At 37.6% G+C, this 27,269-nt stretch overlaps 1 protein-coding gene across 1 annotated transcript in view; it reads left to right on the forward strand.

Moving 5' to 3' along the window:
* The window catches only part of RBMS3 (RNA binding motif single stranded interacting protein 3), a 570,468-nt gene that overhangs the window by 432,172 nt on the left and 111,027 nt on the right, over positions 1 to 27,269 (forward strand). Inside the window, exons 6-7 of the mRNA XM_023512729.1 lie at positions 4,435 to 4,541; positions 25,052 to 25,098. Coding sequence (XP_023368497.1) covers positions 4,435 to 4,541; positions 25,052 to 25,098 — 154 coding nt within the window. The remainder of the gene's footprint in view (positions 1 to 4,434; positions 4,542 to 25,051; positions 25,099 to 27,269) is intronic.

A 27,269-nucleotide genomic window follows, 5' to 3' on the forward strand; every position in this document is an offset into this window, starting at 1 on the left:
CCCTGCAAAATAATAATAATAATACTTAGAAACAAACAAAAAAGGAAAATGAAACATTCACTGTGAGCTTGTGTATGGTAGGTCAATACATTCATCGTGTATTGTAGGTTAATACAAATACGAATAATATGACTTACATCATACCCAGGAGGAATGAAAGCCAAATGCTGCTAACGACTCAGAATAGAAATCTAGTGCTGAAGTGGCCAGATGTCCCAATGACAAGCTATAGTCAAATAAGAACTATTTTAAAAACTCAGATCCTCTCCATTAACATATCTTCTTTCCACTTTTCTTAGAGTGTAGTTGCAAGTTATATTGATGAAACCTCCATGGAATTAAAAATGGAACCGAGCTGATGCAAATAGAGCCCCTGTGAATGCGCTCCACTGACAAGTGATCAAGCCTCACAGCTGATGACTGGAAAGTGGCTACAACAGATGCTAACCAATGACTAAAGTTGCAGCTAAATGGATTTAGTATTTACTTATGTATAATACACTCTTTTGAGCCATTCACATGCATTAATTTTAGCATCAATATTATTATCCCCATCTTATACATGAGAATAATTAGTCACCATGATGTTTCAAAACCAGAAAAAGAAAAAAAATATATCTCGTACTTTGTAATTTAGAAAACCGGACTTCAACCCTGGGAGCAGATTGATACCATGTTGGGGATGGGGAACCTGTTGCCTTCTAGTTTGATAAAATTCTTTTATTTTTATTGAAACATTTTAATTTATTTGTACTAATACTTTTTATTTTTAAAGCAAATCTACCATTTGTTCTATAAAATTTGGATTGAATCAAAAGGCGATATATAGGGAGCTCCACGTGGAAGGTCACGTGCTCCCACCCCTTAATTGTACTTTAGAAGATCATTACCAGACGACCCTGTTTCAGAGAGTAGAAAGTAGGACTCATAAAAGCCATTACTCAAGAAGTACAACAGGTGGACTTTAAATAATTTAAAGAAGGATTATTACCATTTACAATTTGGAAGAGGAACCCAGGATTTTCTGGTTCTGTTTTCTGCAACAAGTGGTCACTATGTCGTTGCAGCTATAAGGCAGAATAAAACTCTGGAAACTATCAGAAAAGATTTTAGAAACAAAATAAGTAAGTTCAGTCCTTTTTAAAAATACAAATATAACATAAGCTTAATAAAGAAGCCTTCTGAATTTAAAGAAAAACTGGAATTGGGACTGAACAAAGAAGAGAGAGGCAACATGATCCCCAGGTGTGATGGACGCCCCAGATGACGCTGTTCTCTCTCATGATGTATTCGACCGTGGTGACGTCTGTGGGACATGGAAACATAGACCTGGACACAATGAAAGGTCCTATGTATGAGCCAATTCCAGCTTATTTAGACACAGTGTAAGAGTTTTTCTTCCTCAGGGACGATGCTTAGCAAATCATTGTAATTGAGAATTGACACAATAGTACTTAGTGATTTAACGCTACTTGGTTTTAAATCATAGGTGTGTCACCTGGGATGAGCCACTTAACCATTCTATATGTTATTCCCTTCATTTGTAAAATAGGGGGAAATATGAATTGCCTTATTCTGTTTGTAGTGAAGGTTAAGTGCAATGCTCTATGTAAAATGGAACTGCTTGAAAAATTTTAGTCAATTATTAGCACCAAATACTGAAATAAATTCTTTCCTTGCATAATAATCCCTATTTTTTTTTTAAGATAACTACCTTTGAGTAGAAAGAAGCTTCTGACTTTTAGAGGTGATAAATGTGTCCATTATCTTGAGAATGGTGATGATCACATGGGTGTATACACATGCCAACAATTACACATTGTGTCGGATGAATATGTACAGTTTACTGTATGTTGACCGACTCAACACACTTCTTAAAACAAACAAAACTGTGTGCATATGTGTGCATGTATTTAGTTGGTAGGACCATACAAGGCCCACGCCTCTCCCTCCAAAAAATGGGAACCAGGGCCTGGCGTGGTGGTTCACATGTGTAATCCTAGCACCCTGGGAGGCTGAGGTGGGTGGATTACTTGAGCTCACGAGTTTGAGACCAGCTTGAGCAAAAGCAAGACCCCATCTCTACTAAAAATAGAAAAACTGAGGCAAGAGGTTCACTTGAGCCTGCATTGGAAGTTGCTGTAAGCTGTGATGCCATGGCACTCTACCCAGGGTGACAGCTTGAGACTATCTCAAAAGAAATGAAAACCAATTTCTTTATAGCAGTAAATATAATGGCAAGAAGCAAAATACTTTATAGAGAAAAATGATTTTTACATATTACATAAATATGTAGTTTTAAAATCTCACAAGGAATTTTCTTAACCATAGAATATTGGGAATCAGTGATTGCATTTAACCTTGAGGTTTTCCACATGAAGAATGTATACTACTTCTTACATAAAGGCAGTGACTCCCTACAGATATTCCATGATGTGGTCTCTCTCGTGTGTGATTTTTGTGTCTTCACCAAAATCACTGAAGTCACCAAAATCTCTAGAGGCTCCTCAGAGGGATCAGTTGCAAAGCATTAGTGTTCCTTTAGGCAATAACATTTATTGGGTGCCCTTTATACATAGGGCTGTGCACTCTGCACAGAGCAAAAATGACCTTTTATTTTTAATTTCTTTTGGTCAGCAGTGACCCCTGTCTCTTTGAGCCATTTTCTCTGGAAATGGTGAAAGGAGATCTGCTAATAAAGAGTAAGCTAAGAAAGTTGGACAAACTTTATGTCTTTCCCATCGAGCCAAGTGATTCAAAATACTTTTCCACTATTCACTTTGGGAACAATCATGGAATTCTCTGATAAGTTATAGCTTTATCCAGATGAATAAATGCAAAGAATCCAACTAGAGATAGGAATGGGGAAGAGTGGTATTGGAGAAAACTGTGCCAGTTGTCAATCATGACAATAGTGCCACATGCCAATTATAAAATCTTAGTGTCATGAAACAGGAAAGGCTTCTTCAGCTCACACCTTTGTGTGTTAGACTTGATTTCTAGCACCAGAGCATCCATATTTTCCTGTGGTCACCTGCAGGTTAGCTGCTGATCTCGGATGTGCTCGCTCACCTGTCTTGGTAGTAGTTGGCCACGGGATGATCTAGTATAGACTTGGCTGGGATTAAAAGGACAACGCATCTCCATCTTCATCTTATCCTCCAGCAAACTAGCCTGGGCTTGTTCACACAGCCATGCAAAAGGGCAAAAGAAGCAAGCCTCGCAGTTAAGCCTATTTTGAGCGCTTCTGCTTATGTCTCATTTCCTAACATCCCATTGGCCAAAGCGATTTGCATGGGGTCAGGCGGACAGTCAAAGTGAGAGGGTTCCACAAAATTGCACAACAAAGGCCAAGACACAGAGAGGGCTAAAGAAATAGGGCCAGTAATACCATTAAGCTTTAGCAGAACGTATTTTCTCTGCAGAGTCATGAGAGTGGGGGTATTTATTTTCAGGCTATAAACCGGCAAATGAATATTTCATTTCTTGAAGCAAATCAACTAAAATGTGAACTGTCCCAACCATATTAATGTGTTGACCAAACTTGTCAGGCCAATATGGCTTTCTGTTTATTCATTCACATAAAAATATATTTGTGGTAATAACAAGCAGCAATTTACCAGTCAAAGAGGAATGTGTAAGGGAACATCACTTCTCACAAAGTAATTCTTGCCCTGTTGGGTTTCAGAAGATTGTCCTTTTTCCATGCCCTTGTTGGAAGAGGGGTTCTGTCATACTTCAGTTTTGTTTACTTTCTCTTAGGAAATTAATTTCCATAAGTCCTGTGGAACACACCACAGTCAGTTTGTGATTCAGGAGTTCTAGCCATATCCTTTAGCTATATTTCATCATGTGGGTTCCCTCAACATGCTAATCATTGTTCTCCCCAGGATGCTGTCTGGATTTTACTGGGTAAATGGAGTGAAAGGGTTGGGCGGGTTCAAATTCTTTGGAATTGTGGAGGATTAATGAAAAAACAAAGCTAATTTGATTGCAGTTAGCAAAATATCTCTCTTTTTAAAAAGAAGCTCACTTTCCAAAATGGAATCCTACAGTTTCTACAGTGAAAAACACAGTTGCACTGGGGGAGAAATACTTACCCACACATAAGTATCAATTTTGAGTTTGTTTCTATCCTGACTAGATGGGTTGGTGCCTGTCTCTTTACTTGTAAGGCGAGTTCCCATTCTGCTTCAACAGATTATTTTTTCAACAATATTTGCTATGTTCTTTTATGGTCTGCCAGTACTTTTTTGAAGCCCAGTTAGTTAGAACCGCAGCCAACAGAATTGAGACTAAAAGAGGGCCAAGTATCTCTCCAGGAGCAGGACTTGACTTCAAAAGATATTCATGACAAAGCACTACTGTGATTCAAATAATCACTTATTTTTAAGGGGGATTTGCTAATACAGAGTTGGTTTCTTATCTTCCCAGCCCCCAGTGAGCCTTTACTGTGCAAATTTGCTGATGGTGGACAAAAGAAGCGGCAGAATCAAAGCAAATATACCCAGAACGGGCGGCCTTGGCCCAGGGAAGGAGAGGTGAGTCCAACTGACAACTTTTGCTCAGAAATTTGGCAGCAGAGGTCCCTCAGAATGCTGGCAAGGCAGAGATTTGGTGCCATGAATTAGGTCCCATGGAAAACCAAACGACTTCAAAGGGGCAAGCGAGCAGCCCTGTGTTAGTGTGTTCAGGATGAAATTACGTGAGAAGAATAGGACTTCAAAATTAACCTCCCTTCCGCACTACAGTGTGTCGTTGGTCTTTAACCTAACTTGAACCTAAAAGGAACTCAGTGAAAGACTTACCCACAAAGCATTGGGCTGGAATTGTTTGATAGTTGGAAAACGAGGATACGATTGCTTAAGAAAATATTTTTGGTAAAATAAATAGGGAGAATTGAATGTTTATGCTTTGAAAATTAGCAAGCAAAATTTTAGATTGGTTTTTTAGCCTGCCACGGAGATAATCTATTTGCCCATGTATGTGTCTTGATCCACATGCCTCTGTATTCATAAATGTATTGATATGTTTTATTTATGTACATATCAATATAAAACATGATATTTAATGTTGGTCAAAAAGGAGGGAGAAGTGTTGATATACAGAGTTTTGCTTTTGACAAGACAAGACAAAGGAAAACATTCAATAGTTAACTATCGATTTACCTACCTTCTTAACATAAAGTGGTAGACAAGCAAGCTTATGGATCCAGTGCCACTGGGGAATTGATTCCCTTTGGTTACTTTTTGTGAGAAGGCAAGGGAAAGGTATCTGGGCTTCTATGAGATCTTTTCATTATTTGTGAAATGGCATGGAGTTGTTTGAATGACTTGAATAAATGCCATTTTGTGCCAAGGCTATAATTTCAACAGAAGAGCTTTATTTAGTATTTCTATTTAAAGTACCTACTTCATCCATTCATCATTTAAGAGGCATTGTACTTGATGCAGCATTTTATACTTTCATCACTGAGAGCAGTGTAAGAGAGAAAGGAGGCTGAATTTTTCTAAGCAACCCCTTTAGCCAGTTTTTAGTTCCTAAGACCATCGTCTGTTTCAAGTGTTTCCGTGCAGATCTGAAAGCCCCTCTTAAAAGAAAATTAAATAAAATTTTAAAAACTCTTAAAGTATATAGTTATGTTCAAGTACTATATAATCAATAACCCATTACAGTAAGACATGAACAGCTGAATCATCATTGAGCATTGAAAGCTAATTTTAAAAGGCAAGAATTTTAAGATCCTCATCTTTAGAAAGGGTATATTATGTTCTGTAAGGGAGATAAGTATGCGGTGATTCCTGTGTCCTTAGCATGAAGTTGAGTGCATCAGCAGGTAACTTAAATTATGCCCAGAAGACTGCTAATGCCTTAGACAGACAGCACCCATTAGCACATCCATCCCATACCAAAACATCAGAGTATGAATGTTTTTGCCACAACAAATAAGTAAGCAAAGAGACGGTTATGTTAATCAGTTAGATGCAAGCATTCCACATCAAATCAGTACATTGTATCCCATAAATGCATTCATGTGCACAATTATGATTTCATAAAGAATGTTTTTAAAAAAGATTTATTTAAACTTTAAAAATTTGGTTAGGTAAAATGCCTGCTGGTTGGAGGTATCTTCAGATCACAGACCAAAACCCCCAAAGCCCCAAAACTCAATTAGGTAAGTTAGCACTGAAGACTGAACCTTCAGATTCTGCCTCCTTAAGAATCTGAAATATAGCCTTCACACAATAGATGCCAGTTACAGAAAGACACTCCACTGCAGTCTACATTTCTTGGAAATCAAATCAATAGACATAAAATAAATGTAGCATTAGAGCTGCCGTGTGGTTACTGTATGTAGAATCTAGGGCTTTTGATTCAGAGCCTGATAAAAACCTTTTGTACTATGGTGTGGACGTATCGTAGAGTCCATGTGAGGGACCCCGGGCACCTTGTAATTTAGATGTAAGTCTTAAAGGTGTCTTCTTAAGTTTTGTTTTCAAAAGTTTTGTTTTTAAAAAAAAACTATAGATTTTTCTTGTTGGACTCTGAAAATCATGGACCATAATAAGTTTGTCTATGACCAATGAAAATATATTCCAAATGTGTAGACACATTGAAAGGTAAGAAATCAGGAAAAGAAATGAGATGCACTAGAAATACGCTTATCAGATTTCTTGGTTTGGGGAGAAGTTTCCTTCATACTATCCTTAGATAGTGGTCTTCAAAGTGGATACACCAAGAATGTTAGACAACTCTGCCCATCATTTAGACCTTTTCTTCTTATATTTCCCATGGTATTGTGCTTGCTAGAATGAAGTACTTTAGAATGGTTTACAAAATAATTGTAAATTAGAGATAGTTAATTAGCATTATATACCAATAAATTCTGATTACTCCATTTTAATGATTCAAAGACACATTTTTGTTATTGTCATGTTATACATTTTAAAGCTTCTGAGCTTGACTTTCCACTAATATGAATGGCATTCTACAAAACAGTTTGCGTTTATACCTGTTAGTTACGTGAGGAAACTACTTACATTTTCTGCTTACGGTCTTTGACCTCACTGGTTAAAATACCCACCAAAGTGAGGACTCTGGGCCAGATTTTCAGGGGAGATTTTTTTCCTTATTCCCTTCCTACCTCCAGTGTCAATTTTCCATTTCTAATGAGTGGTTTAGTTTTTCATTTACCATTACATGCTGAAGTTGACATCCCAACATCACAAGGGGATGATTTTGGTTGTTTTTATTTGGTTGTTTGTTTTGGCATATAAAGCAATGGTGCACCTTTCAATCCGTGTTGCCTTAGACAAAATGAGAGATGATAATGTAGATTGTGCTGCTTCAAAATTTGAAATAATTGCTCAGTCTAAGGCTAATGTTTATTTTCCTCTCACTTTTTTTTAAAACTTCCCTGTCTTTTGGAAGTCAAGTAAAGCAATGATAATGTGTGAAGCATTTGTGATGAAATGCTTAAGATACAGAGTCAGGGGATTGTAAGCATTATAGAGGCACCACAAATATGCCAATTGGTATGCTAACTAAATTTGTCCTGTATTAGTTGAAGATATATCTTTTCTGGGTGGAATTTTGATAACAATATTATTAAGAGTTGAGTGAATGCATTTTCATTAAAAAAAATCTAATACTGAAAACTTTTACACATATATTATGTGTATGTGTATAATAGAAAAAGCTTGAAATATAAATACAGGGTGTAAATAGCAATATTTTGAATTATAAATACAGGGTGGCCATAAAGTTCATGTGCACACATTTTAAATTTCACATGAACTTTATGGCCGCCCTGTGTATGCAATGCTAATGTTTTTACATAGGTAGAAAATATGAGGATATTGCAAAATGATCAATCATCTTTCAAGAGACAACGGGAACTCTGAGTAAAATGTTCAGGGGATTAAGGCCATTATGCTTTTCTTCCCCAGCGTGCTACATTTCTTGTTTCATTTGTTTCTCTATTTAGCAGCAGTTCTCAAACTCTTTGTCTTGGATCCCTTTATTCTCTTAAAACTTATTATTTATAACAGAATGACAAGAATAAACTCAGCCCATGCAAATAAAAATATTACCTTTTTATGAAAAATAGCTGTTCTCCAAAGCAAAGGCAAATTCTCCACATGAATTGGAGAAAAGTGGTATCCTTTTGCATTTTTGCAAATCACTTTATTGTTTGGCTCAGTAAAAGATGACCAGATTTGTGCATCTGCTTCTCATTGAACCTGTTGTTATGTGCTGTCTTATTTTAAACGTGTAAGGAAAACTTGACTTCTCCTAGAAATGTTGTTGAGAAAAGGGAGGATCTCATAGATGCCTAAAAAACATCTTGGGGACCTTCAGGTTCTTTTGGCCACACTTTGAAAACCACTATCTAGAGAAGCTCAAACCAAGGACAGAGCTGGTGTTTAGCTTCAGTAGGTTACAAGGGCCTTGCAGCTTGTTAGTATGTTAAAACAGATCTTTATCATTTGGAAAATAGCCACTGCCCATAGTCCTTCAGGACAACCTCACTTCCCCTTCCACCTTCTTCAAGAACCTTCCATCATGCAGCAAGAATGCGGGGCTGGCTGCCACAGCAGGAGGTTTTCAGGCTCCTACCCCAGCTTGCTTACATTCTGATTGGCCAGTGCTTATGACATACTGCTGGGGAGATGTTTTTAACATCTCCTTGAGCTCTGAGGTCCTCTCACTCTGTTGTTGCAGTGACCCTCAAGACTCCATGGTGTTCTGTTTCATATAAGTCCATATCTTCATCTCTTTAGGCAAAATGCCACTCAATTTGATGTTATCTGTACTTTCCCAAATGGCTAGTGTGGAACCAAGAGCACTTCAAATCAGTCCCAAAATATATTGGAAACATGAAGCGGAACTCCCGCTGCTTCTTGCTATGTCCCCATAGAAGACATTTCCAAAGTTTACCAAAAAGTCACCAAACTGGACTCCATGCTGGAACTAATAAGAACAGCTGTTCAAAAAGCAAAGTGCTGCAAAAATTTTCTAGATGGCCAAATCAGAATCTCGGTGAATGTACTTGTGGTATTAATATTTTTACAACCTTTATTCAACTATGTTGCAAAGATGATTGGATTAAATCAAAGAATGGACACATTTCCACCATGATAATGAAAGTCATTCAGACTTTGGAACCACTTTAACTTTTATTGTGACTGGTCTTTTATTTTAATTTTTATTTTTTTAAGGATTTTCAAATATAGGTAAACACTAAGTTTCAAATTTCAGAATACTATGCTCTTTAATCAAAGTTTTATGCTGAGGTTTTATTCTTAAATGGTTCAAATATCATGAGAAAGCCAGTTTTTACTGGCTTCAAAACTCCATCTAGCTTTCATAAAATTTTCCCAAGCCCTCCATTAATTCAGTTAGTAAATGTCATTGATAACAATTGCTTTGGGAATTGCACTTCCAAGAAATAATGTTTTAGCTACGGACACAAACAAGAGACATGGCAATTGAACAAAAAGTAACTGAACAAAGTGCTCAGATGTCTAGTGAACATGTGCCCAGATTTTTTTATAAAAGGAAAAATCAATAAAATTACATTTCTTGCCTTTATCTTATTTACTTTTCTCTGCTGGAGTCAATTTAAAAGCAGTGAACAATAGCGAACATTTTTCTGGTTGATACTTTGAAGGGATTTTTCCTGGCTTTGAAAACATTTACAAGATTATCTTCACAGTCAAGAGATGAAAACGCACTAATGGAACTAATGTGATATTGCTAGCAATCAACACTCAAGTTCCCAGGAATACTTTACAGTTCATGTTGAAGATAAAATTAAATAAGGTTTGGGGTGTACATTCTACAAATATTAAGGTTTCCAAATCTTCTTCCCAATTAAAAAATAACTTTGAGGTGAGGCCTAATGATAGTAATTGTTAAAGATTTTTAAATACATTTTTATTTATGCAAGACACAGGCTTCAAGGTACAGGAGTACAGTGCATGCGTTACACAATATTAAATGTACATCACAAACTAGATATAATGACATGGTGAACTTTGATTTCCTTAAATTAGTAGGTCTTAACATACTCACAAAATCAACTATTAGTGAGTGGAAAGCAAAGGTTGTCAGTTTTGTCACAGCCAACTTAAGCTAGATGATGTGCTATGACCTATGACCCAGATAAAAATGCCCATTTTCAGACCTGAAATCAACTTTTTTGAATGATGGATGAAAACATGTCCTGTGCTGTAAAGTTTTATAACTCTCGTCTGTTCAGAGCTACTACTAATAAAAATTCTCTTCAGTGCCAGTGAGGGAAGGAAGCCCTGCAAAGGTCATGGAGGAGAATGGAATTTCCCATGCTGAGATGAGTCTATAGCCAAGTGCAGGCAAAGTTGATAAACTTGCCTCCAAACCCCAAGTCTATTCCCAATGTGCCTCAAGGCATTAGGAGTACTTTTTTATTCTGACTAAATCCATTTACAACAAAAGTTTTCTTTTTTTTTAGATTTCTAAGCAAGCACATAGCAACATCCATAATACGATAGATGTATCCCATATTCAAATTCTAGTTGAAGAGAATTTTTCTTCAAGGGCTATGTTGTTTTTTGAAGGAGGGTGATACATAAAAACTTGGCATCATAAGTACTAATTTCTACTGTCTTGATTGCCATTATCATCAGTACTTTTATCCTAGGCATTTGTTCCTCACTCATTAATAATTCATATTGTGTACTGAGCACTTCTAAGAGCGTGTACCTCATTAGGTGGAAGGAATAACCCCTGTTCTCAATGTATGTTAGAAGTAAATGTTCTCAGGGAGAACACATTTAATCTCTTATGTTTCCTATTTGCTTTCTTACTTTCCCAGTGTATGACTGCTTTTTAAATAAATGTTCTTTTTAAGAGAAAGATTCCATTGGAAGGAGATTTTTTAAAGATAATATTAGAGAGAAACCACTTAAACAAAAAGTATTCATTCAAGGCTCGGCGCCTATAGCTCAACCGGCTAAGGCGCCAGCCATGTACACCTAAGGTGGCAGGTTCGAATCCCCAGCCCGGACCCGCCAAACAACAATGACGGCTGCAACCAAAAAATAGCCGGGCGTTGTGGCGGGTGCTTGTGGTCCCAGCTACTTGGGAGGCGGAGGCAGGAGACTCGCTTGAGCCCAGGAGTTGGAGGTTGCTGTGAGCTGTAATGCCACGGCACTCTACCCAGGGGGACAGATTGAGGCTCTGTCTCAAAAAATAAATAAATAAATAAATAAAAAGTATTCATTCAGTGAGTAAGCACCCACTGAGCGTCCTCTATCTGAGTGTGGAGCTGGACATTACAGACACAATGTAAAAACACACAGTTCCCCTATTCCCTTGGAGCCTACAATGGCAAAAATATAAAGTAGAATAGAGCAGAAGTTAGTGTTATAGAAACCACATCTTTGACTATAACTGGCTTCGCATCTATTCATTAGAGAAAGAAAACCAAAATCAAATAATAAAAATAACAGAACAAAAGCAGCAGATGCAAGAACTTCACTTTCTACTTTTTCATGGTCCTAAACATTAATTGCTTCTTTGTTTGTTTTTCAGAGTAGGTAATTGAGAAATTGATGTAGGTGCAAGTAACAAATCAGAAATGCTTCCCACACTTGGAAAACTTCACTGTGTCACTAGGCCAGCAGGAGCCTCTATGCTAAGGTGACCAGACGTCTCACTTTTGGTGGGACAGTCCCAATTTTTAACAATTTGTCCTGTGACCTGCAGCGTTTTTTAAAAGTCCCAATTTTTGGAAAGAATGCACGACAAGCTAGGGAACAGTGAGAGAATGGGAAGGGAATATATGGTTTTCTTTAGCTTCTGAAAAGGTTAATGTAACTCCATTTGGCAATGAAGAGGTTAATGTAACTTCATTTGGAAATGAAAAGGCTAATTAAACTCCCTACTCCCCTCCTGGGGGAGGTCACCCAGGTGGAATGATATCAGAAGGATACTGGCTCCCTCCCCCGATTCTAGCCAAGGACAATTAGCTCAGAAGGTGCCAAACTGTCTGGAACAAACAAGTAGCTCCTCCCTCTCTAGAAACCATAAACAGCTCAGCCAATAGCCCCCCTACCCCCCTGTCAATGGTGTCCCGCTTTACCAATGTTAAAATCTGGTCACCTTACTATATGCCCTTGGGTGCTGAGTGAGGCACAGAGAGTACTGTTAGGGAAGGAAGTTGAGCTTTGGGCTGTGAATATTTAATGGATCTTAAGTTCCTCTCTGATGTACCCACTCAGAATAGTAATTCTTTCTGAATGTTAAGGAATTGAGTATGTTGCTGTGGTATGTGCTCTATATTCTGTGCTTGTCTTCATAATTTTCCAGGCACTGTCCAGTAGTGGTTTAGGGAGCAAACTCTAGAAGTTTAAATCACCAATTCGCAACTTCTGAGCTAAGTGACAACACTGGATAAGGTTTTGAAAGTCCTTACATTTTACTTTCCTCACCAGTAGAATGAGAAAGATTAAAAGTGCATCTTTAGTGATTAGATGTATTCATTGAGGTGGCCCAGGGTAACACACTAGCCCTCTACCTGACCAATGATAACTGCTCAATCAAGAGCTATTATTTGTGACTATCATAATATTATCAGTGCAATGCAGGACTTCACCAGAAAGCCAGCTTTGCTACGCATTTCCAAGACTAGATGCTTTAATTTCTTGATTTCTAATTTTTTACCATGCAAGTTTATTTTCCAAACAAGAATTATTTTAGGCTCGGCACCTGTGGCTTAAGTGGCTAAGGCACCAGCCACATACACCTGAGCTGGTGGGTTCAAATCCAGCCCAGGCCCACCAAACAACAACGGCTGCAACCAAAAAATAGCCAGGTGTTGTGGCAGGCACCTGTAGTCCCAGCTACTTTGGAGGCTGAGGCAGGAGACTCACTTGAGCCCAGGAGTTGGAGGTTGCTGTGAGCTGTGATGCCACAGCGCTCTACCCAGGGTGACAGCTTGAGGCTCTGTCTCAAAAAAAAAAAAAAAACAAGAATTATTTTAAATGATACAGTTATTTGAAAAAAATATAGTGTCAATATAATCTTCCAGTTGCATTTTTTACTTAGATTATAAAACATATATTTTGAAAAAGCAGAAAATATATATTTTGATTTTTAATTTGTATGAGCACATAATAGTTATGTTTATATATTGATAGTGTACATGTGATGTTTGGATGCAGATATACAATGTTATGGATCAAATCAAGATAATTGGGGTATCCATCACCTCAAGCATTTATCATTTCTTTGTGTTAGCAACATTCCAATTCTACCTTTTTAGTAATTTTAAAGTATACCATAATAATATTGCTATAAAATAACCTGCTTTGACTTTGACCCATATTGTATTAATTATATAATTATGTTAAGTTTTTGTAAGATCACATTCTAAATCATAAGGCATTACTTAGCATCGAGATGTTTTGCGTTTTTTAAGTTTATAGCCAGTTTTCTTTTGAAGGTCATATAAATATAAAAATCAAGAGCTGACAGGGAGAGGAGAGCTAGATGGAGATGAGAGGAAAAGTAAAAAGTAAAGTAAAGGAAAACATAAACTACTGATAGAAATTAAGGAAAATAATGAGCTACTATTGAGAACTGATACATTACTAGTCAGTGTTTTGAAGCCCAGATGGGTGGATTGCATGAGGTCACAAGTTCAAGACCAGCCTGAGCAAGAGCAAGACTCCATCTCTAAAAAATAGCCAGGCATTGTTGTGGGCGCATGTGGTCCCAGCTACTTGAGAAACTGAGGCAAGAGGTTTGCTTGAGCACAAGAATTTGAGGTTGCTGTGAGCTATAACACCACAGCACCCTACCCAGGACAACAAAGTGAGACTCTGTCTCCAAAAAAAAAAAAAAAAAAAAAAGAAAAGAAAAAAGGGAATAGGAATAAGATGCATTATTAACCTGGCAAATAATGTCAATAAATTTTGGATACCAAAGGTGCTTAAGCAACCTTAGTGGCTATGAGAAGAACGCTCTATGTACTCTCCACTATCATTCAAAGCTGTTGTTTTTGACAGAAGCAGCATTCTAACACCACAATTGGTGGTTTACTGAATTTAGCAAAGAATTGAGTGACCAGAGTTTATTTGCATATACTGTCTCCACAGTCCTCAATGCAGAGAACCTTTAGGCTTCCACATACTAATTTATATGTGAAAGGCAATATTAATAAAATCTCCCATGTAACCTTTAGTATTTCATTTTAGCTTTTACAAATGGTATTAATGCCATTTATAAAATTTTCTGCTATTTGTGAAAAATTCAGACTCATGAAATTATCCGTTTGAAAAAAAGCTACAGTAAATCTTCATTATTCTGAGGTTCATGTTTGAGACTTTACCTACTTATTAGAATTCCTTGGAGATGCCAGACTCAGTACTCAGGGTGCTTTCCCAGTCATTCACAGACATGCAGAGTGGTGCAGCATGTGAGCCACCTGGCAGGCACCCTCCCAGCTGAAGCTGAAAAAGGCGACACTCTGCCTTCTTTCCATGGACATGGAGATAGTGATGTTAAAAGATACAAAGATGGTTCTGGAAGTAATGGCAAACATATCTCAAACATGCTACAATCTAGAGAGAGGGAGGCATATCCTTGTGGGCACCATTCAGGGAACACTCTCAGCAGAATATTTTGTGGAGTTTCTTGAAGCTCTGGGCTGTCACCAGCTGATACCAGTGCTCCTGGAAAGCACACACTTCCAGACAGTTTCAGTCACGAGGAAGAGAGATGCAACTCAACAAAATAGCTCCCATGTTTCAGGTGAGTCTGCTCTGAATGGTGCACTTAGCACATTATCCATTTGATCAGTCACCCCTCAATATACTTCTTATTAATATGAGAAGAACCTTAATATGAGGTCCAGGAATATACCACTCCTATTAGCTTTGAAGCCATATTGACTACAATTTAAGTTTATAATACTAACATTAGAAAAATTGTGTTTCAGAGGTGTAGAATTGAAATGCTATCCCCTGACCTACTAGAAACAAAGATACTTTGAGGAGAAACTGAAGTGTAATTTGTATAAAATAGCATGTCTGCAGAATTCCTTGGACATTTAGGAATAACATTTAGACTCAGGATATCTTAGATCATTTTGCACAAAGGTAGCAGCATAGTCTACATAGGACACCAGTATTTTCTTTGTGTATACTACAGTGCTTGCCAATTAGTTGCACATTGATTTTTCTTTAGTAAGACTTTGGAAAAGAATTTAGATAAATATACCAACATTGCTAGAATCTTCAAATAGTCTTTTTAACGTTGAAGGAGAGTCTTCACATGCATGATCTTGAACAGAGTTGTTGGCTTTTACGATACATGCCAGCACTTGCAGGTTGACTTTGTTAGCTAGCCCATCAGATGTGATTTTATTGATTTTAGATTATTTACCTACAATGTACAGCACAGGTTCAAGGTGAATGGCCTTTTAATTTTTGAAAAAAATTTCCCATTGGCATAAGAACTTGAATTCTCAATAATTTAGCATGAAAACTTTCTTATTCAGTCAAGTGTTCTATTTTAAAGCTGCTAAACCCAATGTTTACTAACCTGTGATCACTAAGGATAAAAAGTAAGACTTGTAAATCCCTGTAATAATGTAATTTTGGATTAAGGTAATTGGCCATGAGCTCCAGTCCTCTGCCTCGCCAATGTTCTCAAGAAAAAGGATGGCATAACAAATTTACATTCTTAGGGCAAGGTTGGGTGTGGAGAGGTTAAGAGGGGCTTTAGGTTAGGAAGACTGTGGTGAGCAATTACAAGGAAGAAAGGCCATTCGTGGGTTTCCATGTCCCCTGTTTCCTCCTGCCCTATTCTCTGTGGATCAGCTAAATGGGGCATCAACCAACTGGAGCTTTCTGGAGTTATTAGCAGCATCCTGGATGTCTTCCCTTGCCACAAAAGTCAGAATCATCTGTAATGTGTAAGCCACTGGTTACAACCTCAAGCAGCATCACACTGTAACTAGGACCTGGAAGACTCTGGATCAATTAATTAGTCAGATCCTGGCGCTTGCCCTGTTTAATGCTATGCAGGCTTACGCTGATAGCAATCTCAGCATTTTATGTTTTTCATTCTACCTGTTATGATGGGATTTAACAGTATAGATGTGACTTCATTGACTCTAGGTACCATCTATTAAAGATGAAATAGTATTTTAGATGCCATTAAAAAAAAAGAAAGAAAAGGAAGACGACAAACTAAAAAACGCAGTCAATTACCACGTGAATCCAAATTTTACAAATATTAAAATGTGGGGGGAAAACCCTATGACTTGAATTCTATGAAATTCACACACTCAAACTAAGATTAAAAAAGTAGACGTACCTACGTAAAATAGGATCTCATTCTCTGTCTTTGTTATGGTTACAAGCAAGGATTCTCTGAACTTGTGTTTTAATGACATGCTCACACTAAAACTTTTTCCCAGGCTTTGGGACCTTTAGCCAGCTACATCACGTTGTTCTTTCTGTTCTGCTTCCTTTTAGCTGTGCTTGTTCCTTGCCATAGGCTTCCTCAGCCTTCTGCTCTTAGCCTGTTGCCATCTTCCTGTCCTTCTCTATTTCTATGTAAGGGGGAAAAAGTCTCTGTCTCACAAGAATATTTTAACAAAAGCCCAAAAGGAGAAAGACAGTGATGACATAACACATAAAAAACATTAAGTCTCCCCTAGATATTCTTTTCTCACATATTAAAAAGTTAATTTTTGCCGGGCGTGGTGGCTCACACCTGTAATCCAGTACTTTGGAGGCTGAGGCAGGTAGATTGCCTGAGCTCATAGGTTCAAGACCAACCTGAGCCAGAGTGACACCTCATCTCTAAAAGTAGCCAGGTGTTGTGGTGAGCATTTGTACTCCCAGCCACTTAGGAGGCTGAGGAAAGAGAATCACTTAAGCCCAGGAGTTTGAGGTTCCTGTAAGCTGTGATGCTATGGTGCTCTACTGAGGGCAACAGAATGAGATTGTCTCAGGAAAAAAATAAATAAATAAAAGTTAATTTTCTCTGTTCCCTGTCTATTTTTGTTGCAGTTTAAGTGATTAATCCCCTTCATCTTATTTACTGGATTCTTGAAAAAACTTTTAGAAGCTATCAGGATGACGTTTACTAGGCCATGTCTTACCCTGGCATGGGCCAGTTATTTTGACAGGAAAGCCTCTAGTTGTCCACCCTCCACTAGTTCCTCCCAGGTGCCTGCCCATGATTTGGTTCAGGTATACTGGCTGAAAGTACCGTCCACTGCATCAGAAAGGTGTGTTAGAAATCCCCTTACTCATCTTGTTGTCCCTATCTCTCTGACCAGTCTAGAGCTGAAATGCTACCCTTAGAAGGTTACTTGAATCCAGCTGAAGTTTCTCCAAAGGGAATTTTACTAATAGAAGAAGGCAAAATTAACAACGTACTCTAATTTCATTTTCAAATATGAATTTAAAGTCTGAATTAAAAGTTTACTTTAAGTCATTAATGTATTTATTAATTCATTGATCAAACATTCATTAAGCCTCTATGAAGTTTCAAACCCTGGGCTAGGAAGAGGAGGCACCAAGATGGACATGCCCAAGAACCTGGCTGAGAGACACACCTGGCAGACATGGGCATGACTGCTTCCATCCTGCGTTCTGAGGGCAGAAGGAGTGCAGCAGGTACTGCCATGTGGAGAAACATGTGGCTTTCAGAAGCTCTAGCATCTAGTCTGAGGCTGGAAAAACAAAATAATAATTCTCCCACAAATAGTGATGGAGAGATTCCAGCTAAAACCTACCCATGTAAAGCCTGAGAGATAATGCTCCATGCAGGGTGAGTGTATGCCTGTGTCTGAGTTTGCTGAACTCTTATCAAGAGCTACACAAGAAAGTTATGGAGATCAATAGGTACAGGAGGACTTGATCAGGAACATTTTGTGGAACATGTTTTATCTCAAGCTACTAGGATGCCACTGAGATAAAGGACCATAACGTGGTCAGATTTGCCTCTGACAAGAACAATCCTTACAACACAGTAGTATGGCTATGGGGTGGGAGGAAGTTTTGACCAAAGGAAGAAAAGGATGCTGTCTCAAAAAATATTAGTAAAAACCAAAACAAGAAAAGGTAACTTTCAAGAAGACAGTGACAACGCATTGAACTTACTAATTTAACTTGGTGATCCCTGTCTGGAATTCAGGATAAAAACTTGAATTTGAGACAAGCTTCCAGAATCACCAGGACATAAATAATAGTTGAGATCAAAAAGTGAATGTCAGCACTGTACAGAGGCAGAGGAGCCTTGAGCACTGGCATCTCAAAGGCAGCTGAACCAAGTAATATTAAAGAAGAAATTGCATTCTGAGAGGTCATGAGAAAACAAGGGAGAGGTCACAGAAGCCAAGGGAAAGGAGTCTTGAAGGAGAAAAATCACTGGTAGAATGATACAAACTAATCAAATATAATTTAGAATCAAAATATTTCTTGCATTCAGAAATTATGAAAATTAGCATAGTGTGAACCATTCCACAGGTCAGTTGAAACCTTTTATAGAAGGACTAACAAGGATTTTTTAAGAAAAATCTTATCTTCGAAGACCAGACTCAGTGGCTCGTGCCTGTAATCCTAGCATTTTGGGAGGCCTAAGTGGATGGATTACTTGAGCTCTGGAGTTTAAAGCCAGCCTGAGCAAGAGTGAGATCCTATCTCTCCTAACATTTAGAGAAGCTGAGACAAGAAGCTTGCTGGAAACCAAGAGTATAAGGTTACTATGGGCTATGATGATGCCATGGCACTCTACCCAGGATGACAGAGTGAAAAGAAAAAAGAAAATAATAATAATAAAACCCAAAAATCTCATCAGGATTGCATAGACTGCGGGAATTTCCTTTTTTTATTTTTTTTTTTCAGTTTTTTGGCCAGGGCCAGGTTTGAACTTACCACCCAGGAATTTCCTTCTTTACTATCTTGTTTGTCCATCATCTTCTCTTCAAGACAGTGAACAGCAGCCCAGCAGCCTAGGGAGGTCCCTGCAGCAGGTGAGAGCAGACCACACTGCCTTCCATATTTGACCACCTCTCCTGGGAGAATCAAATCGTTCAGTAGTCCCCACTGGTTAGGGCTGTTTCCTAAACTCTCTCATGTGACTCTGATGAAGATCAGAAATTACTTTCCCATAACCCCATTTAGCAAGGGAACTAATATCCTCGTATTAATCTTACTCTGAATATATTTTTTTCCTAGGATTAATTCTACCTTTCATAGGAAAAAGGTTAAAAGCTCTTTCTCTGGGCAAAAGCTTGAGTTAATTTCGGACATCTACTGCTTTTCTGGTCATTGATAATTTTCATTGGTTCCTATCATTATCTTCAATGTTTATACTTCTAGCCCAGTGGCTAATACCTGTACTTGGAGCACTCTGGCAGGCTGAGGCGGGAGGATCACTTCAGGTCAGCCTGAGCAAGTCTCCACTAAAAATAGAAAAATTAGCCTGGCCTTGGTGGGTGCCTGTAGTCCCAGCTACATGGGAGGCTAATGCAGGAGGATCACTTGAGCCCAGGAATTTGAGGTTGCTGTGAGCTAGGCTGAGGCCATGGAACTCTAGCCTAGGTGACAGAGTGAGACTCTGTCTCAAAAAACAAAAAACAAATAAACAAATAACAACAAACAAGACCCTTAATTTCTCATCCAGTTTGTAGTTATTTGGATTTCTGGATGTTTACTGGCTTCTACCACTAGAAACACTGTTATCATTAACCCGGAATTTTCGGTCTTCATTACTGACCTCCTGGTTACTCTCACCTTGACCTTTCTGGTTGTAGCAACCCCTTTCCATCCTAGCTTTTCAGTATTCTATTGACACAGCAAAGCTAAGGGGCTTGTGACATTTTCACACCTACTCCTGAGTCAAGCCTCTGATCTGTATTACTTTCACAGATGATATGTCTTCCTCTGGCCTAAAATTTTAAATTTTAAAACTAGTCCTAGAGGATATAAGTGATTTTATAAATCAAAGGATCTCCCCTGTACACACACATTATAAAAATAATTCTTACCATATATAACTTTAAAATGTCAGAAAAAAAAGTATGAAAGGAAAAAAATGTCATTTATCATTATACCACCCTAATATTAGATTATTCTGTTGAAACTATAAGTTTAAAAAGTTTTATTTTCCACACATGTTGTATACATAATTTTATATCAGGATTTCTTTGCTAAAGATATGTTTTCTGAATAGAATTACAGGTAAATAAACATAAGCAAATTGAGAGAAATTTCACATTAATAGCAATGCCAAGATATATATAACATATTATAATTTCCAAGCCTCTGTTGTATACACCACCTTTTCAGTCATAATATTATATTTATTCAATTTTTAATTATAACCAGCTAACAGTTGTAAATATTTAAAATTGGTTGCAAAAGATAGTCTAGTCTGGTTCAGTCTAGTACTGATTTTACTGCTTCAAACTTTTTTTTTTTGCAGTTTTTTTGTCTGGGGCTAGGTTTGAACCTGCCACCTCTGGCATATGGGACCAGCACCCTACCCTTTTGAGCCACAAGCACTGCCCCTGCTTCAAACTTTTTGATCCTCATTTATCTCATGGTATGGAAGTAATTAAAAGATGATAAAACAATTCTGTCAGCCCCTCCTCTCACTGGCCTTGTTATAGTCAGTGATTCTCAGCTCTCCAGATAAAACCAAGCATCACAGTCCAGGAGATTTTTCTAAAGTAGAAACGCCACCTTCCTAATGTGTATACTGTAAGCAGTATTTCCATAATGATTTCCTCCTGATATAACCTAAGCATTTACAGTTATTAATATCAAATATCTAGTTCCTAAATCAACTGAGGTGTCTCCACAAATCCTGTATATCTATTAAAAATAAAGCACACTACTCCAATAAAACATTAAAACTCTTTCTTTTAAAAAATGTAACTGTAATAGTACAGCTTCTGTGTGGAAGGCCTAGAAATATCTCATGATGGATGAAATACTGAGCCAAAACTTAACTGCTGTCAAAAATGACATAAATGCCCCATTTTGTTTAAATAAATTATAAATAATGCCAATAGACAAAAAATGTAAACTTGAAATATATATATATCTGAGACTAAAAAGAATTATTTTCAAAGTAAGTGACAAAATTAAACATTGTTTTTCTACCTAGATGGTGCGACCTTTTCATTTTTGTTCTAAGATATTTTACTCTTTGTATGACTCTGGAGTTTATAAACATGCCACAATTTTTGGTGATTATATAATGACAATTTTACAGTTCTCGTTTAGCATAAAGATGACCAGATAGAACCGCGAAAGGGATTTCTTTTTTACCTTTGTGGAAAGAGACGAAGGAAAATTGAATGCAAAATCTGCATTACAAGCATATTAGAATTATAACTCAGCAATCTGTTACACATGCAGTGAAAAACAGGTATAGCCAAGTGTGAGTTATTGTACTATGGTATTCAGCCAATGGGCTAAGTTAAAAAACCCCTTTGTTTAACCCAGGCCTTGTTTTGTAACCTACAAGGTTCCAGATGCATATGACCTGACACTCTCTCTTATCGTCTCCTCTTGCCAAAGGTACTCAGAGGCAGGACTGTCCCTAGGCAGAATCATGAAGTGGGTGAATCTTAGATTCATTCCCTACCCTTTTGCAAAGACAATCTCACCTTAGATTCTCTCCACGTCCCTGTCCCCAGGTACGTACTCCAGTTGCTCCTTGCTCTGGATGTACCCTCTGTTTTTAGAAGGCTCATATAGTCTCCCCATTGTCCAATCCCTCCTTGATTGTATAATTTTCCCACTCAAAAATGTTCTGTAGCTCCCTAAGAGGAGCTGGGCAATTAATGTCCTCCCTCCTTACCCTCTGATCCTTGTTTTCCACTCTCCTCTCTGCATACTGCAAGCAGATCCATCACTCAACTGGTCATTTTTATTTACACACTTTTTTTCCGTGCTATTCCTTTTGCCTGAGCTCTCACTGCCCATCTCCATCTGTGGACATTGTGCTCGTCATTCAAGGCTCCATTTAGCTGTACCTTATCTACAGGTCTTATCTGCTCACCCCCAGCCTCCTTCCTCTGCACCTTGTCATACCATACCACTCATGTGGCACTTAACACGTCTTGCTTTGTATTATAGTATTTATGTATATGTCATATCTGCAGGCACTGTGCCGGGGGCTTTACAAATGTCTCTTAAATTTTACAGCAATCTGACGAGGTAAGCCTTATTACACCATTTAACAGCAGAGGAATGTGGGACTCAGAGAGGTTAATTAATTTGCCCAAAGTCACACTACTGGAAAGCAACAGAGCTAGGACTTGAACCCAGGCCTGTTTGACTCCAAGACATATTATGCTTTTCACTGAACCGCATTGATATTCACTCAGCTGTTTTCCATCTTCTGAAAGAAGATGAAGAAAGAGGTCTACTTAGATTTTGTGATTAACAAACATGTATTGGGCAAAGAGATAGAGTTCTATAGTCCTAGGGAGAACTTATAGGTTAATTAGAATTCAGGAGGAATTAAAGTAAAATAGGAGAAAAAGAAATTCTTACCTAAGGTGGTTAAAACAAATAAACATGGCTTAAGAAGGGAAGGTTCGAGATAATTTATAATTCAAAAAGGGCTAGATAGCATTGGTCTCTCTCTGAGCACTAGAGTAAAATAAACACAGGAAAAATGAGTCAATGTCGGGTTGACAAGAAAGGCGTCATATAAGTCTCCAGGATTTAGCAATGTGGGGTAGGTAGAAGGGTGAAGATCTGACTGTCATCTTAAATCTCTCAGGAGCTAACTATCTGTCTACTGAATATAAAATCCTCTTTTTTATCATTGTGCTTCTTGTGTGGCACCTTGGATATGTTCAGGGAGAAAAGGCTGGTGCTCCGAGAAGGGAAATCTCACCCCAAATGGACAGCTTTTTGCAACTGCTCTCTGTACTATACAGCCATGGGGTTTCAGTTTAGACCTTGATTTCATTTGGGGGTGCTCAGCCTAGGGTGGGTCTCCTGCCAGTTCCCTGGCACAGACCCCGTCCCTGGGAAGAATTTAGACTGAGGATCAATGTTCATTTCAACACCACTATCTTGTGGCTTGTCCTAAACAAACATCTTTCTTTACTTCTGTCATTTTATTATTCTTTCATTTTCCAATCTCCCAGCTTGTCATATTATCAGTTGCATAGTTCCTTAATATGTATCCTAATGTGTATACTGTAAGCAATATTTCCATAATGATTTCCTCCTGATATAACCTAAACATTTACAGTTATTAATATCAAATAGATATTGGAGAGAGATCCTTAAGTTTAAAGAGGTCACGCAGTTATCATTAAACATGTATTCTCACTGAAACTTTGTTACCTTCTGACGGTCATCACAATTTTGTTTGCCAACTCCATTTCAACTTATGTATGCTACTTTTATACTAATCCCATTCATATCTAGTTCTGTGTTTTTGTTCCTCACAACAAACTTCATGATAATTTAAAAATTATTATTTAGGGAAAATCATGCATGCAATCTAAGCCCGAATATAGCAGGCCATACTGTATGTCAGCTCTGGGTTAGGAAGCTGGAGAATTTTAATTTCAGATGTATGCTAAATCTAAGGAATTCAACAAACCCAACCAAAAAACCACCTCAGTCACACTGTAAAAAGCAAAAAGTCAAACATGAAAGCTTTATTTTTTTTTACCTTCCTTTAAAATGTTTATCTTATCCTCTTTAACAGTCCTCAAAGCTTACTCACTATTTTCTGAAAAGAAAAAGGGGAAATCCTTTTTTATTTTGAAATAATTAGAAATTCAGAAGAAGTTGCAAAAGAAATATACAGGGAGGTCTTGTATAGTTTTTACCTAGATTCTCCCAGTGATTACGTTTTATATAAGTATAGTATGCTATCAAAGCCCGAAATTCGTGTTAATCTAATTCGCTTTTAAATTTGAAAAAACAAAACCAATTCAGCCCAGCAATAACCCGGGGAGTTTTAATTTACATTCTGTATTTTGTTCCTATTTATAAGTGATAACTGTGCAGACAGTCCTGGCAGACAAGGATGGTGTGTCCACACAGCCACAGAGAAAGTTCCCCCCAATAGGGCTGGAGTTGCTGCTCAGGTCTCTTCTAAATCTTAGGCTGATGTTACACAGAGGAATGGAAAGGAGCCAGCACTGGAAGACGTGGGTTGAAATCTGGTTCTGCCTCCAAATGTGCAACCTTGAGCAAGTCCCTTGACCTTTCCAAGCTTCAGTGTCTTCATCTATAAAATAGAGAAAATATTTCTCGGGCCTACTTCATAGGGTTGTTGTGAGGAGCAAATATGATGCTGAAGATGAAGGGCAAGGTAGGCTGAGAAAGAGCAATCCGGAAGTTTCAATTCATCCTGATATTACTGCCAGTCATAGAAGTGTAGTTTTTCAGAGGTGATCTTATTCTTAGAAACAAAACACATTACCTCCTTATTAGCCATGTGGCTTAGAATGCCAATGATATGTAAATGACCTCCCTTTTCTGTGACTCTTAGTAGGACAGGTACTAACAAGGTATCAGCTATGGGACAAGCTCTCAGTGACACATTACCTATACTCCCCTGAGGCCTAGGATCAATTTCTTCTATAAGGCTGAATGCATTACAAGTAGCTTTTACTTTTACCCTGACTATAGAAATAATTCTTACTTCTTTTCATGCCATGAGATGTGCAGTAGGTGTTCTTGACAATAGAGAGAAATTATAAGGATACCAGATTAGACAGTGGATGGTTGATGAAGTAAAAATGGAAATCATCTAAACTGCATTGTTTCTTGTTTTGTCTGGGTATAGAATATATCCTCCCAACTCACTGGTGGATTCTGCCTTGTGGGTAATAAAAAAGCTAGTCTTGGCAGTAAGAGTGGAGAAATATATAGGAGAGAATAAACTTAAATTGTGGAAAGTAAAGATAAAGCTCTTTGTGTGTACTAAATGTTTGGGGCACCACAATAAAAAGTTAAGATCTGTTTTCTTCCCTCTCCCCACCCCCTATGTACAGGCTGGCATGGCTCTGACCTATGACCCCACAGCCGCCATACAGAATGGGTAAGTAGATAACATTTTTCTCTTATTTTAATTGCTAAGAGATCTTTGACCTCGGAGTCAGTACCAAAGACAAAATTTCAAATCTGTTATGCTTTTGTTTTACATCTTTGAACACAAACTTTAAACCAAACATTTCTCATCATTATAATTTTTTCTTCCAATAAGTAAGTCCAGCGTCCCATTCTCTCAAAGCTCTGCCCCCATGAAATACTTCTCCCTCTCTCTATCTTTTCCTGGAATATAGATAAAACTAGGCCGAGAGAATTTTCTATATGTTTATAGGACAAGTATGCTGCCTTGTTAATAGTTCTAGAGTTTATATTTCAATGATTTTTAGTGTGTGCCCATGTTTTTTTCTACATTAATAATACATTTACTCTTTCCTTCTAGTGATCAGGGAGATCATGATAGGCATAAGCCAAGTTAGTAACTCAGGTGATTGTATCTTCATTCTGTATTTTAATAAGCATCTTCAAATTGGTAGCTTCTTACATAAGACAAGTCATAGAGCTCACAACTCATTCTGTGAAAATAAGATTGTTAAACTACATGGTCTGGCTTCTCTAAAATTCTGTGACTTCTGAATACCTTTGCTTGAAACTTTCTTCTTGCTTCCTAATCTTTCTGCTTTGGCTGTCTTGCAATCTATACTGATTATCTGTTGATTGGTTGCCCACTTTATTTTCATAACCTCAGAATTTGGGTTTCTCTATGGCTTTCAGTTGTCTTTCTTTCCATCTCATTGAAGAATCAATCATAAGAAGGGCCTCCTTGAAAATTAGTATAAGGGTTAGAGTGAATTAAAGTCTATTTTCTCTTTGTTCACTGGGCGCTAATGAATATCATACGATATTGAAAACATTGAAGTAATTACCTCTTATTTTTATAGTTATTCATTCAGGCAATTGTCCATTCAGTCACTCAACAAATATCCAGTGAGTCTTCCAGGCATGCTGCTATGTTTTACTCACTAAAAAACATAATGTATGAGACAAGATCTTTTCCCTCAAGAAGCTTATAGTTTACTCTTCCATTAAAAATTAAACATCAGAGGTAGACTAGGGCAGGAGTTTAGTCTTTTGTCCTTTTGTTGATTAAAACTACTCTCCATTTAATCTAAGACATGCTACTAATGAGACAATCTTCATAGTGAGAGAAAATATTTTCATACTATGAATCTGATAAGGGACTAATAACCAGAATCTACAAAGAACTCAAGCAAATCAACAAAAAAAGACCAAACAACCCCAGTAAAAACTAGGTAAAAGATGTGAACAGAATCTTTTCTCAAAGCAGACAAATGGCCAACAGACACATGAAAAAAATGAATATTATCCCTACTAATCAGAGAAATGCACATTTAAACCACTTGGAGATCTCTAACTCCAAAGAGAATAGCCCACATCACAAGATCCCAAAGCAATGGAAGCTGTGTGGGTGCAGAGAGAAGGGAGCACTCCTGCACTGTTGCTAAGTAGTACAGCTTTTATGAAAAGAGTATGGAAAGTCCTCAGATAACTTAAAGTACACCTCCCATTTGATCCTTCAATCGCACTACTGAGCATCAATCCAAAGGAAAAACAAGTAATTTTACTATAAAGACATTTGCACTTGAATGTTTATAGCAGCCAAATTCATAATCACAAAGATGTGGAAACAATCCAAGTGCTCTTCAACACATGAATGGATTGATAAACTGTGGTATGTGTCTACCATGGAACACTATTCACCAATAAAAAGTTAGGAATTTCATCTCTTTTGTAACAACCTGGATGCATTTAGAGGACACTCTCCTCAGTAAAGTATCATAGGAATGGAAAAACAAGCATCACATGTACTTAATACTAAATTGAAACTTTAGATCAACAACTACTTGCTCACAGGAGAGAAATCTCAACTGAATTCAAGAAGGGGGGGTTGGAGATGGTTCAGCACATTGCTACCGAACAGGAACAAGGCGTGGGGATAGGGCACAGATCCTGGGTGAAGGACACAACTACAAAGCAGACTTTACCTTAATAATGCAAACAGTGTAACCTAATCATATGTACCCTCCTATTAATCTTAAAAAAATGTAGATGAACTAAAGAAAAAACTTCCTTTTAGGAGTGAAAATTGATGATAACCTTTCATTTACCCAATAAGAATTCATTTTTTTTTCTAAGGAGCTA

The sequence above is a fragment of the Otolemur garnettii genome, unplaced genomic scaffold (assembly GCF_000181295.1).
Source record: "Otolemur garnettii isolate 467f Iridium unplaced genomic scaffold, OtoGar3 scaffold00002, whole genome shotgun sequence".
NCBI lineage: Eukaryota > Metazoa > Chordata > Mammalia > Primates > Galagidae > Otolemur > Otolemur garnettii.